Source organism: Rhinichthys klamathensis, unplaced genomic scaffold, assembly GCF_029890125.1.
Source record: "Rhinichthys klamathensis goyatoka isolate OS25496 unplaced genomic scaffold, OSU_Roscu_1.1 h1tg000430l_1, whole genome shotgun sequence".
NCBI classification, from domain to species: Eukaryota; Metazoa; Chordata; class Actinopteri; order Cypriniformes; family Leuciscidae; genus Rhinichthys; species Rhinichthys klamathensis.
The window spans coordinates 837,360-854,681 of NW_026606926.1; the positions used below are offsets into that span (position 1 = coordinate 837,360).

General features: G+C 37.4%; 1 protein-coding gene across 1 annotated transcript in view; it reads right to left on the reverse strand.

Annotated features, from left to right (window-relative positions):
* The window catches only part of col7a1l (collagen type VII alpha 1-like), a 61,540-nt gene that overhangs the window by 30,728 nt on the left and 13,490 nt on the right, over window positions 1-17,322 (reverse strand). The window contains exons 6-36 of the mRNA XM_056235784.1: window positions 17,068-17,241; window positions 15,846-16,009; window positions 15,557-15,686; window positions 14,871-14,987; window positions 14,615-14,770; window positions 14,050-14,166; window positions 13,814-13,960; window positions 12,294-12,413; window positions 11,172-11,330; window positions 10,950-11,063; window positions 10,672-10,821; window positions 9,259-9,396; window positions 9,020-9,166; window positions 8,815-8,934; window positions 7,785-7,931; window positions 6,599-6,862; window positions 5,527-5,666; window positions 5,240-5,363; window positions 5,006-5,149; window positions 3,619-3,806; window positions 3,447-3,530; window positions 3,345-3,362; window positions 3,234-3,260; window positions 2,262-2,330; window positions 1,588-1,668; window positions 1,434-1,460; window positions 1,037-1,081; window positions 865-933; window positions 668-763; window positions 178-204; window positions 35-88 (exon numbers count right to left, since the gene is read on the reverse strand). Coding sequence (XP_056091759.1) covers window positions 35-88; window positions 178-204; window positions 668-763; window positions 865-933; window positions 1,037-1,081; window positions 1,434-1,460; window positions 1,588-1,668; window positions 2,262-2,330; window positions 3,234-3,260; window positions 3,345-3,362; window positions 3,447-3,530; window positions 3,619-3,806; window positions 5,006-5,149; window positions 5,240-5,363; window positions 5,527-5,666; window positions 6,599-6,862; window positions 7,785-7,931; window positions 8,815-8,934; window positions 9,020-9,166; window positions 9,259-9,396; window positions 10,672-10,821; window positions 10,950-11,063; window positions 11,172-11,330; window positions 12,294-12,413; window positions 13,814-13,960; window positions 14,050-14,166; window positions 14,615-14,770; window positions 14,871-14,987; window positions 15,557-15,686; window positions 15,846-16,009; window positions 17,068-17,241 — 3,557 coding nt within the window. The remainder of the gene's footprint in view (window positions 1-34; window positions 89-177; window positions 205-667; window positions 764-864; window positions 934-1,036; window positions 1,082-1,433; window positions 1,461-1,587; window positions 1,669-2,261; window positions 2,331-3,233; window positions 3,261-3,344; window positions 3,363-3,446; window positions 3,531-3,618; window positions 3,807-5,005; window positions 5,150-5,239; window positions 5,364-5,526; window positions 5,667-6,598; window positions 6,863-7,784; window positions 7,932-8,814; window positions 8,935-9,019; window positions 9,167-9,258; window positions 9,397-10,671; window positions 10,822-10,949; window positions 11,064-11,171; window positions 11,331-12,293; window positions 12,414-13,813; window positions 13,961-14,049; window positions 14,167-14,614; window positions 14,771-14,870; window positions 14,988-15,556; window positions 15,687-15,845; window positions 16,010-17,067; window positions 17,242-17,322) is intronic.

Sequence of the window (17,322 nt, forward strand, 5' to 3'; positions counted from 1 at the left end):
TACACAGTGTAGCTTTAAGAGAGCATGCACTAACATTATTCCCATGTTCCCCTTTTTCTCCTTTGGCACCTGGTTTTCCACGTGGACCCTAGAGAGTGTGAGAAGCGTTATAATCACACATTGTATTTTGCATGTATATTTTATGGTAAAATGTTGCCTGTGCAGTGGATGTCTTACTTTAGGACCAGATTCTCCAGTCTCGCCCTAAGAGGAAGTAAAAAACAAACAAACAAACACTGAAACTCCTTTCGAGCCATTTTATATGCTTAATAAGGTCATTACCACTCATATTGCATGTAACCTTGTGTATAGCCTTAAGTTGTAACTTAAAAAGCCACACTAAACACAACTAACTTGAGATTATAATATAGACTATGATATTATTATATATACTGTATTCAGATCAGGGTTAGGTGTTAGGGTTTGGGTAAGTAGAATACGTTGACAATTGACATGTTGTTGCAAAGTTACTTATTCAGTGGAATGTCTGTTGGCGAAGCATCAAAATAAAATGTTAGCAGATATTGGACAGTCTATTCATAATGAGAGTTAGCTGACATGTAGTGCAAAGTTAGCAGAATGTCTAAAGTGGACTATCGAAATAAAGTGTTACCGATTATAATATAGACTACTTCATGTGTGCATCCTCAAAATATTTCATACTAACCTTAACAGAGAGTCCAGGAGACCCCGGAGGCCCAGGCTGAGCAGGGAGTCCTGGAGGACCTGATACCCCTGGGACCCCTGGAGCACCTGGGGGGCCCTTTTAATCAAGAGAAAGAAAAGATGAAAACCTTGAAAAAATCTATTTCATTTTATGCAAACTAGTTAAACACAGCTATTTAGTATGATACTATCACTTACCGAAGATCCAGGTTCTCCTTTACGCCCTGGAATAACCTCCATACCTCCCATCACATAGCCTGGCTCACCCTACGTGAAAAGATAAAGTTAATATAAGTAAACTTGATTTAAATAGGATTAATTTATTTGTTAAAACCAACATTATGAAATTATTATCAATGTCTAAACTTACTCTCTCTCCTCTCTGCCCTTTAGGTCCAGTATTACCAAGAGGCCCCTAAGATTGTGGAAAAAAGAGTGATCGCACAGACACAATCGCTGTCACAAACACACAGAGAATAATCAACTTGTCTAAAACATGAGGCATGTAATAAAAAAGGGTGAAACTTTAAAGAAAATAGGGGAAAATACTCTATACTGACTAGTCATAATCATTCCTCATTTCTCCCTCTGTGAATCACTCTAACATAATTGCACCTTTCCCAATGCTCCTACTAAGATATACATATGTAGGACATTGCGTACATGCTTTAAATGAGCGAACTAACTACAATTTCCAGAATATACCGATTTAAATACCACCAGAACCTACACTGTTTTTATATTGTGAGATTTAATGAGACACTCACCATGTCACCAGGAACTCCAGGTGATCCCTTAATCAGATTATGAGATTGTTTAGGCACATTTACACATTTAATTAACAAAATCTTCTCAATAAGATACATTCATTACATATTTTGCAGTACTAGACTGATGCTTGCATTTTAATTCATCCATTACCCTTTGTCCAGGAGAACCAGGGGGTCCGGTTCTACCTGGTCGTCCTGGTAACCCTGGGATGCCATCCGTTCCGGGAAGACCCTGATAAATGGGTGTGGATTGGGAATAATACAGATAAAAATAACAAACAAACAAAACAAAACATACACAAATACAGAAATTGTTTGATGCTGCTCAAATAGAACATCAGAACATCTTCAGTGCATTTATTGCTTTGAAATCAAATATAGAGCAATATAAAATCCACGCATTCACATGGATACATATCACAAAAATAAATAAGGAAATATCTACAACAATGCTGATCTTGTTAGCAAGACCTGTCACATTTCATTTGTTATTCCAAAGAGTCGCTTTGATATGACAAGCACTTTCATGTGTCGCCTTCTCAAAGAGATAACAGAAAGAGAAAAAAATGAAAGTATGAATAGCACCCCGCATTGAGAAAGATCTGTGATATTATTAATTAGATTTAATCCTTTAATCTACTAAAACAACAACCGAGCCACAAAAACAATCTCATCATTACCAGAACGGCTCGGTTTAAATAATAAATGCTCCAGTAATTAACATAAACATAAGTGTGTAATTACAAAGAGGACTGGGGTGTTTTATTTAGGTTTATTTAAGTTTGTGCTGTGGAACGGCATTCTTCGGATGTTGGATGTACTCACCCGCTCACCCTTCTCCCCTTTGACCTTTAGAGAGAATGAGTCATAATGATCCGGGCCTTGCTTGAGTCGCTATGTCCACAGAAAAATATTTGAAAAAGAAACACGGTCACAGATTAGGGTCCAATTCTCACTATTAGCTACAACTTTGCCTCAATAAACTCCTAATTACTGCTTATTAATAGTTAATAAGGTAGTTGTTAAGTTTAGGTATTGGGTAGGATTAAGGGATGTGGAATATGGTCACGCAGAAATTGAATAAGTCATTAATATGTGCTTTATAAGTACTAATAAACAGCTAATATCCTAGCAATATGCATGCTAATAAGCGACTAGTTAATAGTGAGAGTTGGACCCTAAACTAAAGTGTTACCAGAAACACACTTAAAAAAAAAAAAAAATACACTGCAAGACACTCAATTTTTATATTTTCTGAAGAAATTGTGTGTGCAAAAACAGTGTTGTTATCGTTAACTAAAACTAAGACTATTCTTGTTAATTAAAATAGCTGAAATAAAACAAAATATAAATATTAGATGAAAAACTAAGTTTAAGCTCTAAACTTTTAAGCCTAATATAAGTCAAAAGGGCCCACTGTAAGTCTCTGTGATACTTTGGTCCCTAAAAATGACTCTTTCAATGTAAGTCTATGGGAAGTTTTAGTCCAATTGATCATATGTCAGCCAAATATCACTAGTCTTATTGCTAAGAAAAGTTATAGCACACCTCAATAAGCTAAATAAGTTAAATACTTAGTTAATAGTTATCATTCTTGGTTTGAACAGGCCTTTAGGGTTGAGGGTTTGTTCAAACCCCTATTTCTAAGTATGAGCAATAACAATACTGATGTTACATTAGTAAAGGCCTCTAACAAAGTGAGAAAGACTGTCTGTCAGAGTTCAAACAGAATTATGAAGTGAGCCATTGAGATTAGAGAGAAAGAAAGAAGGAAAGAGCTGAAACTGTCGAACATACCAAGCCGCCATGACCAAATCCATCGCCCTGTAGCGGAGAAATTAGATATTATCATGTCATCAGTTATAATTCTATGTTCGAAACGCACACAGTAACACAGTAGCCGCTTACCTTCTCTCCTTTCTGACCCTGTGAACAACAACAAACTGGGAATGAGGTTTCATATAAGACATGGTGTGACAGCTGTAATGAGGATGTAGAGGAAGCGTTTACCTTGCAGCTAAGCGGACAGCTGCTGGGCCCTTCTGGTTTAGCGAGAGCTTCTGGGTCATCTGTAGGTGTGTCCAGTTGAGCAGACTACGACAAAGACATATACAATTTTGACTTTTGCAGTATGTATAGTGAAATTATTACCCATTACTCCACACTGATCTGCACGACCCACCTCGTCCTGTTGTTTGAACTCTGATAGTAAGGCCTCGCTACAGATGCTGCTGATAAACTCTCTCTCGATGGAGGGAAGATCGTCAAAATCACTGGCGAAGAAGATGTTCTTGTAAGTGGTGGGGGAGGCGATTTTCCTCAGCTCCTCAATATCTGCGTGAGCGATGCCGATGGCCAAAACACTGACACCTAAAACACAAATATACCAAAAACTGAGAAAAAGTTCGGCCTTACTACTACTAAAGAATACTAAAGTGTCATAAAGTATTAAGTAGTAAATAATACTTATGCTACCATTCAAAAGTTTAGGATCAGTGCGATTTGTTTTTTACAGGGACACATTACATTGATCAAAATTGACAATAAAAATCATTAAGAAAAAATCTATACAAAAATACAACAAAATATCTACTTCAAATAAACGCTCTTTTGAAATTTCTACTCATCAAAGAATCCTGAAAAAAAGTATCATGGTTTTCACAGAAATATTAAGCAGCACAACTGTTTTCAACAATAAGAGTAGCAAGAAATGTTTCTTGAACACCAAATCATCATATTAGAATGATTTCTAAATGATTACGTGACACTGAAGACTGGGGTAATGATGCTAAAAATACAGCTTTGTCATCACAGAAATAAATTACATAAAAAAATAGATTTAAATAGAAAACAGTTATTTTTAAATGGTAATAATATTTCACAATATTACTGTTCATTGTATTTCTTATCAAATACATGCAGCCTTGGTTAGCAAAAGAGAATTCTTTCAAAAACATTTTTTTTTTAATTACTGACCCCAAAATTTTGAACGATAGTGTACAGTGGTGTGAATAAGTTATTACCCCCATGCTAAAGTTGCCTAAAAAGAGGAATAAAAAATCATCTTTTGGAAATTGATCTTAATGCCTTAATTAGAAAAATGAGGAAAAATCCAACCTTTAAGGACACCAATTTTCTTTGTGTATGAATAAGGTATGGTGAAGGGAATGTGATTATGTGGGTCTATTTTAATTCCAAAGGCCAAGGGAACTTTATCAGGATGCATATTATCCTGGATCCATGAAATAACTGGCCTTTAAAAATAAAAATATGCCTGACTCTATGGGAATTTAACATAGGGGGGGCCTGACTTATGCACCCTGTATTTTAAGGAAGAACATTTATTTATTTATGATACATTATTCATACACAAAGAAAATTGGTGTCCTTAAAGGTTGGATTTTTCCTCATTTTTCTAATTAAGGCATTAAGATCAATTTCCAAAAGATGATTTTTTATTCCTCTTTTTAGGCAACTTTAGCATGGGGGTAATAAATTATTCACACCACTGTATATTTAGTCATAAATTGATGTTTGGCTATTCCTGTATTGCAGTTTATATTACTCACCCAGAGCACGCGCTATTCTGGACGGTGGCTCTACATCATCCTGAGCTCTTCCATCTGTCAGCAACACTAAAAGGTGAGGGACTTCCTGTCTCATACCAAGAGACTCCTGAAACATCTCCCTAAGGACATAGCTGATCCCACGACCTACACACACACATTCACAATCGTCAAATTTCAGATCAGATTGCACCCTATGTCATCAACAATTTTTGAACTTTAAATGTGCATATAAACCTGTTTTTGTGTTCCCTCCTCCATAGTGGACTTCTCGGAGTGCTCTCAAAACGGAGCTGCGGTCTTTGTGAGAGTTAAAGTTGAACTCGATCCTGGGCTGATCACTGTAGTGAACTACTGCTATCTAAGGCAAGTTAATGAGATGGTTCACTCCACACATAAAGCATTAGATGTTTGATCAGAGCAAATGATTGAGACTATTGATTCAGTGACTAAGAAACAGAATGATACCGAATGAGGTGTAAAGTTCTTAATTTAATAAATGCTAGAGCATTAGCATGTCCTACCTGTGTTCCTTTAGGTCCTATAGTGGGGAAGTAGGTGACGGTTCTGAACAGGAAATCCTTCAGTTTGCCAAAGTTATTAGTACCAATGCTCCAGGATTCATCGACCAGAAACACAATATCTGCTTTCACCCTGCCACACACTAACAGACAGATGCACAAAAGGCATTAACACATTCACGCATTGTTTACAGTGTATTAGACAGTGTAGTAAAATTTCTGCTTTTGGAGATTCAGTTATAAGGATTGTTCACCCAAAAACAATTCTGTCATAATTTCCTCACTCTCATGTTCCCAACCTGTATGACTTTCTTTCTTCTGTGTTTTTGTCCATACAATGGAAGTCAATGGCCGAAACGATCATTCTTCAAACATTTTTCAAAATATCTTTAGTCTTACAGGTACAACATGAGGATGAGTAAAGGATGACAGAATTTGTATTTTTGTGTGAACCGGCCCTTTAATTTTTTAATGACTGAAACATCAAATAATAAGTTTTTTTTTTTGGGTAATCACAATAAGTGAAACACAATCACAATAAATGATTGGGGGGGGGGGGCAGGTACTATAAGTCATAAGTATGTATAAGTCATAAGTCATACATAAATGTTTATTCATTCATTCATTCATAACGTGCATGAATGAAAAAAAAAGGAACAGGAAGAAGAAAAAATCTTATAGCACCTGTCGCTTATTTGTGCACATCTTGCACTTCTTATAAGCTTCAAAACATGGGAAAACAACGATTAATAGTCTATTTTTGTGGTATATTTCAGCAAACTGAGCAGTATATTTAAAGCTGCCTGTTAGAAAGGGTTCTTGTTTAAAATTTCACATGCAAAAGGGACATTTACAAGTATAAAAAGGAAAAGCAAAAAAAGCCTGTTTTATTCTAAGGGTCACTGAGAGGGTGGTAAAAGGTCACGAGTAACTAAACAATGATTGTTTTGGGTGCATAAAAAAAAATCTAATCCCTTAAATCCCCCTTTAAAACATACCTTCAGCAGAATTTTATACATTTTAAGTGCAAAATATTGATTTAAACCTGATTGAAACAACATTTAATTTGAATGACCTGGTCCAGGTGGGGGCGTCTCGACAGACAGGGTGGTTTGGTCATTTACTGTAGTAATTCTGGTCAGTGCTGAGGCCGTTTGACCGATTGTGATCTGAGGCCTCACAGCGAGTCTCTGAGTGGTAGTGGGTGTGCTGGGGGCTTTGACCACTGGGGTGCGAGTGTTTCTGGTTGTGGTGTGGAGGTGCATGTCGTTGTTCTTGGTGTTAGCGGAGACAGAGGCCGGCGTGGAGCTCTGGACAGGAATGAGATAAGGAGCTCCCACTGTAAGATGAGCATAAACAAAGTCCTGAGCTCAAATAAACCAGTGTTTACTTTTAGTATACACGACCATTCAAAAGTTTGCAGTCGGTAAGATTTTTGGTTTCACTTTATTTTGATGGTCCATTTAACACATTCTGTTGAAGTAATGTTGCACCTACAGTACATGTCAACTAACTAACTCTAGCTAGTCCATCAAAAAATAAAAGGTCCATTCCGTCCTTGGGCCGTTGGGACTCGTACGTAGACCGGTAGGGTTAAAATCAGTTGACATGTGGTAGTAAAGAGTTACCAGATTTTTAAATGTTTGTAAAAGAAGTCTCATAGAGGCTGCAATTATTTGATCAAAAGTACAGTAAAACATTAATATTATTACCATTTAAACTGTTTTCTATTTTACATCATTTAAAACGTAATTTATTTCTGTGATGGCAAAGCTGAATTTTCAGCAGTCATTACTTCCGTGTTGCATTATCCTTCAGAAATCATTCTAATATGCTGATTTGGTGCTCAAGAAACATTTCTTATTATTATCAATGTTGAAAACAGTTGTGCTGATTAATATTTTTGTGGAAATCGTGATTTTTTTTTTCAGGATTCTTTGATGAATAGAAAGTTCAGAAGAACAGCATTTATTTGACATTGAAATCATTTGCTGTATTATAAATGTCTTTACTGTCACATTTGATAAACACATTAAATTACTAATTTTAAAAAACGTACTGACCTCAAACTTTCGAACGGTAGTGTGTTTTAAAAATACATACACTTTCCTAAATAATGAGTTGTGATACTACATAATGACATGAACAGAGAACATAATGTACGCCAGATGTGTCTAACACATCGATCATTCCTTACGATATAAGTGATTAGCATTTAAAAATGTAAAATGCTGATGATATTTGCAGAGATAAGGCCTTACAGATCCTTTTAGTGATGGTTGTGACTGGACCCTCCACTTCCCCATAAAGTGGTCTGATGGAAAAGATGTAGGTTCTGCCGTATTGGAGATCTCGGATCTTATAGGAGGTGAAGCCAGAGCTCAGCAGATCAGAGGAGAAGTCCACCTCTACACAGAACATAAAGAGAGGCATTTGCATTAGGACAGAATAATGTCACCATCAATGTGACTAAACAGGAGTAGGACACTAAAAACTGGAACATCTGGGAGAGGCTATTGTCTGCAAAATGATCAAATAAATGACTCAAAATACTTGAGATACGTCATAAATCTTTTATACCAGTTTAAACACTTCAAGAATGTTCAAGAAAACATAAAAATGTAAGCATTCTCAAAGAAGATGACAGTCTTGTAAGAGTCAAAAGCTTAAGAATAAAAGCCACCTTTAAACCCCTCATAACCTTCATGTTCAAGTAGAGGACACCCTCATTAGAAGGCTTCGTTGACGTCATCGCCATAACAGGAATGAATCACAGATCTCATCATGACATTATCTACGCTGTCTATTCTCTTCTTTTTTATGTCTCATATGAGACAAAATGGCTTTTGTGGGAGGAACTCTTATTACAAGAGCTTATCTGAAATTAGTTTTGCCCTGCCATTTAGCAACACTCATTAACAAATAAACGGTCATTCTCCTTGTTCTAAAACATCTGAGCAGTGGTAGAACCTAGAGCCAGGTTTCAGCTAGGTTAATCACCTCTATATATATTATATAATAAAATATATGATATTTAAATAATCTATAATTGTCATCCGATTATCAGCCAATGTGCACAATTTTTAACATGGATTTTAACAAATTTAATTTAAATACCAATATACAGTAGGCCTATTCCATATATACTATCTATACAAATATTTCACTCTCCCGTGACGTCATGTGTTTGCATGTTCATAGATATCCTTCATTTCTACAGAAATATTTCTGTGTGCACATTTGGGATTTTTGAGTAAATGTGGATGCAGTCTGGATGCTTCTGTTTCTGACCTGATATGTGTCTCCAGGACAGCAGGTATCCTGACGCTCCGGTCACTCTGGTCCAGTTCAGTACAGTGCTGTTGTCGGTGGTGTTCAGAGCACTAAATCCAGTCACTTTGGGCAGATCCACTGTAACACAACAGCAATTCTTCTTCAAAATACTTACATTTGCATGCTTACTGTTTTACATTTACATGAACACAAGCAGACTCACAGGTGCGGGCGGTCACCATTACTGGGCTTCCCTCTTTGCTTTTGACCACTGCAGAAACCTGGATTTTGTAGGCAGAACTTGCAGGCAGATCAGTGATGGTGAAGGACGTGGCAGAAGAAGATACAACCTCACTCTTCTTCTCTCCACCTAAGAGAAAATACACAGAACAGTGAAGATGATGGATGGATTATAATGAAATGCAATGATAATAGAGTGTAATGACGACTGCCGGTGCCCACCATGAAAGGGGCTCCAGGTGATCTTGTACCCAGTGACCCCTGGCGTTTTCTTCCAGGCCAGTTTAAAAGAGCTGGCGCCAATGTCCACAACTTTTACCTCCCGAACTGTCTCAATCAGCTCAGAGTCAGTTAAAGAAGCTGCAAAACAATATGGCACAACTATTAGTGAGACCAGGTTTGATAAAAGTCAATGAAATATATGTATTATTTAAAAATTATTCAATTATAATTCATTCACATGTGAAATTCATTCAAATATATTAATTTTCTATTTAATATTTTTAAGATATTAAATCTAGAAGCCCCTTGAAGGATTATAGTCCAACATGTAAGACACATTTAAGTAAAAACAGGTGAAATAAATACTTATACATTTTTATATTTGTTTTTGCGTTGTTTTAAGTGTACTGTAGCCGTTTTACTGTGAACTGTGAAGATGTGCTGATAACAGTGAGGCTGACAGCAGTGAAACACACATACACACGCACACACATACACACGCACGCACACACGGAAGCACGCACACACACACACACACACACATGCAAACACGCACACACGCGCACACACATACTCAAACACACACGCGCACACACACACAGAGAGCTTCAGTACTGAAGTACAAAATACTGCTCTATATATAGCTGTTGTCCTAAAGATGGGGGCTCAAACACAGGAGCTGTCAATCAATCTCCTGATATCCCACAATCCCACTGGAACAATGGGCGGAACATCTCCATATCCCCGAACCCTGACTGTCTGAAGTGTTTAATTAACAGAGCAGAGTTTTCTTCTCATGGCTCTGATAAATGACTGTCAACCAGTTGTCATTTAAAGAGACACAGAGCCAAACTGAGCAGTCAAACCAAACCAAATAGATCAAGAACTGTTGGTACAGCTTTCCTACAGTTTAAGTAGGAAAGTAAGTAGGTAAGTAAGCTAATTTCCTACCAATTACCACATAAAACCGTTCTGTTTTCTTAAAATACATTTTTTAGAAATATTATTAAAAAAAAGAGAGAGAGAAGCAAAAATCAAAGTTACAGTGAGGCACTTACAATGGCAGTGAATGGGGCCAATTTTTGGAGGATTTAAAAGCAGAAATGTGAAGGTTTTCATTTTAAATCTAGATTTAATTTACGATTTAGGGTTTATGGAGTTACATTGTAATGGCAACAAAGATGTAAAATCAGATATCACTTTATACATAAAAGGTTAGTAATTGACTGTTCACACATATTGTTTAGTCTAATGTCTATATTATTGAAACAGTATTTTAAAATTTTACCCCATTGTAAATGCTTCACTGTGAGCTAAATGTTTGCTTTTTTAAAATTTGACAAATTGCTACTAATTTTTGTGGTAATCACAAACTTAACTTTTATAAAATGAGTTTATTGTTGTAAAAAGTACCTGTTTGCTGCGAGAGGGTGATTTCTGGCCCTTCTGTGTTGCTGTAGAGAGCGTGAATGCTGACAGAATAAAGCGTGTGTGGCTGAAGACCAGTGATGCTGTGCTGTAAAACGCTGCGGTCAAGAAAACGACTCTGAGAACGCACAAATTCTGGGAGCAAAAGCACACACACATGCACAACACAAATCAAAATAAGGAATTATAATTGTATGGGCCTCATTGAAACAGAGTGGACACATTTGCCAGTGATTTTGATTTTGTAGATGAACAGTTTTTACCCGAACTCCAGGTGAGTTTGTACTCTGTGGCCCCTACAATAGGACTCCATTCCACATCGATGGACGAGCTGGTGTATGACGTTACTTTAAAATTTGACACGTATCCGAGGGGTGCTGGGGAGCAGAAAGCATGACATAACTCGACCAATAAGCAGCTGAAGTCACTGCTAACTGTCAGAATGTGTTTATCAAGAAAACAGGAGAAAGTTTCAGGTCACTCACAGGTTCTGAATGTAGCGGTGATGCCCGGGCCAACCAGAGAACCAAAGAGCACGTAAAGAGAGAGCACATACTCGGTGTCATGGACCAGATTCTTCAAAACATACTCAGTAGTGCTGCCATTCAGAGCCAGCTGTCTGGGCCGATCTCTCCCTGTGAACTCTTCACATAAACACACATAAATACATATATAAACGGATAAAAGAGGTATGTACATATATATGAATATACATGTAAAATATGTATATGTACTTGCATATTATACAGTATATACATTTTCTGATGATACAGGAATAAAAATTCTTACAACACGCATAAAATAATGCATTCATATAAATGGATGAGTATATATATATATATATATATATATTAGTGCTGTCAAAACGATTAATCACACGCACATATACACACATACCTTATATACACACACACACACACACACAATATATATAAATATAATATATATATACACACACATATATTATGTAAACAAAATTTGATGTTAGAAGCGATTGGTCGCAATTAATCGATTTGACAGCACTAATGTTCTTTTTTTTAAATACTAAACATCGAACACCTAATTTAGCCTCTCTCGCCCTTCGTTTCTCTCCCTTTTCTCCATAAACTCATCCTCAGACTCATCTATATGTATGTGTCAGAGCGTGTGGTATGAGTCACAGAGCACTTCTTCCTCAGAATGTTCTTCCAGGTCGCTCTTTTAAAGCAGGGGCCTGCAGCCCATCACAGTGACAGAAAGGTGTCACTTTCAAAGACTCTTCTTTTGGAGGTGCTCAGAGGTGACATCAATTCATTTTTTCCACACAGAGCCCCGAACACACACATACACACACAAATTCTCCTAAACACACAGATAAAGTTGACGGCATGAGTCATGAGGCGGCACAGCGACACCTCATGTTGTCACCAACCTGTCGCTTCCATGAAAAAGAGACTATAAATCAGAGAGAGACAGAGAGAGAGAGAGAGAAGGGAGAGGAAATGAAAGAAAAGAAAAGTAGTGACAAAAAAGAGAAACAGACTACAAAGTGAAATTGGAAAGTGGAGAATGGCCAAGTTCAGGACAATGAGATCCTAGGACAACAGCACAGGCACTTTTTGAGGTACCTGCAGTAGGACCCCAGGCCAGTCTGTAGCCTGTGGCACCAGGTACAGCATTCCACAAGGTAACTGCGCTGCTAGTGCTCACCGCAGATGCTCTCAGGGTCTGTACTGCACTGCTTTCCACTGAGAGAGAGAGAGAGAGAGAGAGAGAGAGAGAGAGAGAGAGAGAGAGAGAGAGAGAGAGAGAGAGAGAGAGAGAGAGAGAGAGAGAGAGAGAGAGAGAGAGAGAGAGAGAGAGAGAGAGAGAGAGTGAGAGTGAGAGAGAGAGAGAGAGTGAGAGAGAGAGAGAGAGAGAGAGAGCGAGAGAGAGAGAGAGAGAGCGAGAGAGCATCATAATCTTCCTACATTGTATCCCAGCTAACAGGGAACATTCTTGGAACTTTGGCTAACATTTTAACAAGGTTCTCTCAAAATTATGCCCAAACATTCTTCCAGTAATGTTCTCTGGTCTTTATTGATGTGCAAACTACTCGTTTACTACTCGAGGGACATTTTATTTTTGAAACATTTTAGTTGGACGGTTTTTCTAACTGTTTTTAATCCATTCAAAAGTAACATTCCCCAAATGATTGCAAATTGAAAAATTGGAATGTTTCCTTAATGTTCACATGACCAAAATCAAGCTTTTAATGTTTTATATCTCTATGTGGTGTTTTTAATATACTTTAAGACAAACCATGTGCAAATTCATAAGTCATATCAAAAGCGAAGCAGGGGAGTCTCAAGAGAAGCCTGGTTATCTTGGTACATTTTTCTGTTGATATGAAAAATCGGGTACGTTTAGCAATATAGCAGGTGAATTATGGATATGATGCATAGGCCTATTATGATGTTATGATGAACTATATGCTTTTCTCCACTGACATTCTAAGCTTTTCTAAGGATACTGATTTTCAGGAGGCAGCTGTCTGACTCTGAAATTGTGAACGGGAACATGGTTTTTGTAACATTAGCAACACATTATTAGCTGTTTGATAACTTAGTCAAGCAAAAGGTTAATCATATTAATTACCGTTATGTGTCCGACATTGTAGAGAGTGATACATAAAATGGATTATCATTCTGATACATGGATAGATGAACCTGTATTAGTGAGTGGAGGAGGGGCTCATTTGCATATTCATGGTTACGCTTATACTAAAAGCAGCAAGCATGTAGTTAGCCTACATTCAAAGCTGTCCACAAAAAAAAACAAAAAAACTTTTAAACATGCCATTTTAGTGATCAAAGATGAGTTTTAGGGGATATAATTATTGACTACAGGAGGACTTTAAAAATACATATGTTTAAATGTTTAGAGAACATTTATAAAAAACATTTACTTAATGGGAACGTTAGCAAAACTAAAAATATGTTTGCTATTTGGGATGATTTATTATCAGCATTGTATGTTCTTTTCTTTCTATTTTTAAGACACTGTGTCAAGTTTAATAACATCTTAATGTTGGCTCCGTCTATCTGTCTTTCAAAGCATGCATGCGTCCTGTGTGAACGGCCCCTTAAAGTGCACGTGCAGCACTCACATGTCTTGGCTTTGGCAGAGGTAACAGGCCCTTCAATGTCCACAAAGATAGGGTTGATAGTGATGGTGTACTCCGTGCCAGCATGCAGGCCCTGCACCATGTAGAAATTAAAGTTGTCTCCTAGGTTCACATTTTCTATGTGTCCCTCTACGGAAATAGGCAAGCAGAGATTTGCATTTATATTTATGTTTTAAAACAGGCTGCATTTATTATCAAAGCAGCTCAGTACTTGTTACCTGATGATGACCAGGTGAGTCTGTACCCTGTGGCACCTCTGACAGACGACCAGCGGGCCTGAACTGTGTCTGTAGTGGCGTTCTGCACCAGCAGTTGATCAACTGGGACCAGTTTCACTGCAACATCCAGAGAATGAGAAGTGCACGGCGTTTTGAGTGGGATGATAATGCATGACAAGAATCATAAAGTATTTACTGCAGGATTTTTCATGAAGAAATGTGTTAAACTGCCATCTAGTGGTTAAACCAGCAACACACAACAATTCCAAGCCAAACAATTTCATATAAAATGGTCACTTTAATTATTATTCATAGTTCTATAATAATAAAGTATATATATAGCTACACTATATTTTACAGAGTCCTCCCTATGTATAGCCTATACACAGGAGGACTGAAATAGAGGAAATGTTTGTTTGCATGCACCACTTTAAAAGCAACACTGTGAATGTATCATGGATTCTGATACCATCATGACGACAGACTTATCATTTTGGAAGAGCAGACTTATGCGTGAGGTGAGGTGAAAATATGAAGGGAAGAAAGAAAGAGGAAATAGACTAACAAGTTTTCCCGGTGATAGATACAGGCTCACTGGTGCCCTCTGGGTAGATGGCATAGATGTTGACCTTGTAATCTTTATCCTCTTCTAAGGTGTCAATCACGTGAGAGGAGGCGTCGCCCGTCAGCATCTGCTCATAAATAAGCCCGGGTCTGTCCGCTGAGGAGGAAAAGATATATGAGAATAAATGTGGGAATATTTTAAAACAACATCAGTAAGTTTCTCATATTCGGTCTGTGAAAGTCTGCTGGTTACCCACTTCTTGGAACATAGATTTTATATCCATCCACTTTTCCAAGCGGAGGCGTCCATCCCAGGCGTAAAAAGAAAAGTCCTTCTTCAATCACACGGAAGTTCGCAACCGGTGGCACAACAGCTGAAAAGAAAGCGTACGTATGCTTGCTGGGATATTGCATTCAGACGATGGGAAAGTTTGCGTACAAAAAAATAAGAAAGATCATTCCTCTAAATATATATGCATGCCCTTTTAAAGTAGCCTAGATTTATCATGTTTAGAGACATTTTTGGTGTACACTGAGGTTCTAGGAGAAATGTTTTAAATTGTAAAATAACTGCAAAATACTCTCATGTCTAATGGGTTATTCATTTTTTTCTAGTGATTAATGACCTAAATTCATGAAAAATGCCTAAAAAGGTTCAATGTATGAAGCACTTGAAAGAACCCTTGGTGAACGTGATTTCACCAAGTGCAACATGTTTCTGGATTAACATCTTTGTTGATCCTGGAACAACATTCCAATCAACCAATCAGATTTGAGGAACAAGTTTACAGTTTAGGTTTACAACCAGGGTTAGGTGCTTCTACATCAGTGCTATTCACCTATCATTTCCCTCTGATACTTTGCAAAATCACAATGACCCAGAATCATTTAAGGTTATATATAGAACCTTTTCTTCTAAGAGTGTATACAGTTTGACACGCACTGGTTTCTGTGATAATAGTGGCAGATTCTCCAATGCGTCCGGGGTAGATGGCGTATACAGTGAGAGAGTACTCAGTCTTAGGACTCAACCCGGTTACTGGAGTGCTACTAATATCTCCCTTCAGATCAATCTGTGACGGAGAAAAAGAAAATAATATATTCTGAACAAACCATACACACACAAATACATAATCAACATTGCCACTTAAACAAAAGTTGTCCATGTGCACGCAGCCTTCCATCTGCTGTGCTGCATGGGGTGTGCATATGGACAGGTGAGCGTGTCTCACCTGTCTCTGCTGTGCTGGGAGCAGATGGCCCTTTGGAGACACAGGGGTGATGAGCAGCCTGTAGCCGGTAACGTCTCCTGTGGCCTGACTCCAGGTCAGCTGCAGAGAGCTGTAACTCAGCTCACTCACTTGCAGATCTTTAGGTCCTACTATCCTCTCCACCACTACAGCAGACAGAACAGCACACAGGATAAACATGAATTAGCTCTTCGCTGAGCCTAGCCTTCCTAATGTTGCTGACCAGTTCTACATAGCAACTGAACTTTTGCTCTTTACTAATACGAAAGATCTGTCTGTTTGTGTAGATATGGAAAGTATTCGTAAATGACACAAGAGAGAGGACCGGGTGTGTTTTTTTTCTTTTTAAGATCTTTATTTTGAGGTAGATATCTTTATGATAAATCTTGAGAGGTTCAATCTATCGATCAAGCTAGCATTCCCAAACAAACACATATGAAATCAATAAGAAGTCCTGTGTTAGTGCTAGGACATTAGTAATATAATATAGAATGTTGTCACTAAAATTAATGTTTATTTATATTTACATTTAGGTCATAAATAAGAGCAATGGCAGCTAAACTATATCACAGTATCATAATGAAAGTGTTCAACTGTTACATTAATGTTGTCACGTTTAATCACTATTAAAAGAAAGGGGTTAATAAGACAATTAATATATAGTTATATTATCGATTTAACTGCACTGACACTATTGGATGAGAACAAAATTTGAAAGGAATTGAGCTGGATAATGATACTAACATTGCAGACACTTTTAATGAACTGAGATACTAACATTGCAGACACTTTTAATGAACTGAGATAACATTGCAGACACTTTTAATGAACTGAATTGAATCAACATTGAACTGACTTGAAAACTGAACTTAACTCCATAATTGTCATTTGTGAAATTAATTGTAATTTGGCCATTTTGTGTGTAATTTAACGGTTTTCTTTTTTAAATAAATATATCACAGGCCAAGTAAAATTAAAAACCAAATCAAAACCTACATAATTAATGAGTTTTTAAATGAAAGTGTTCATTTAAATCTCCCATGTATTATATCTAAATGTATAATATATAAACCTTGTCTACACAAGCAACAGTAATCAAGGAGGGCAGAGTTTAACAAGCGGGCCAACTAGACAAGCTTGAAATGCAATAAATACAAAAAAGATAAGCCTCAAGTTCCATTAGCAAAACTCATGGTCATTTTACCAGGTGGCTTTTGTTTAACAGGTCGGGGAGGTTCTGAAGCAGTGAAGCAGATGCGGCGGGAGAGTTTGGGCAGCAGGTGCTCGAGGAAGGAGAAATCTGGGCTGAGCATTAGATGTTCCTCATGGGGTTCTGTAACGACCTTCTTCAGCTCAGACTGATCGGCGTTCCTCACTCCTGAAGAACACACAACACACATCGCCCAGGCACAGATTAGCTTCAACACAGATCTACTTCATTTCTTACAGATTATGGGAA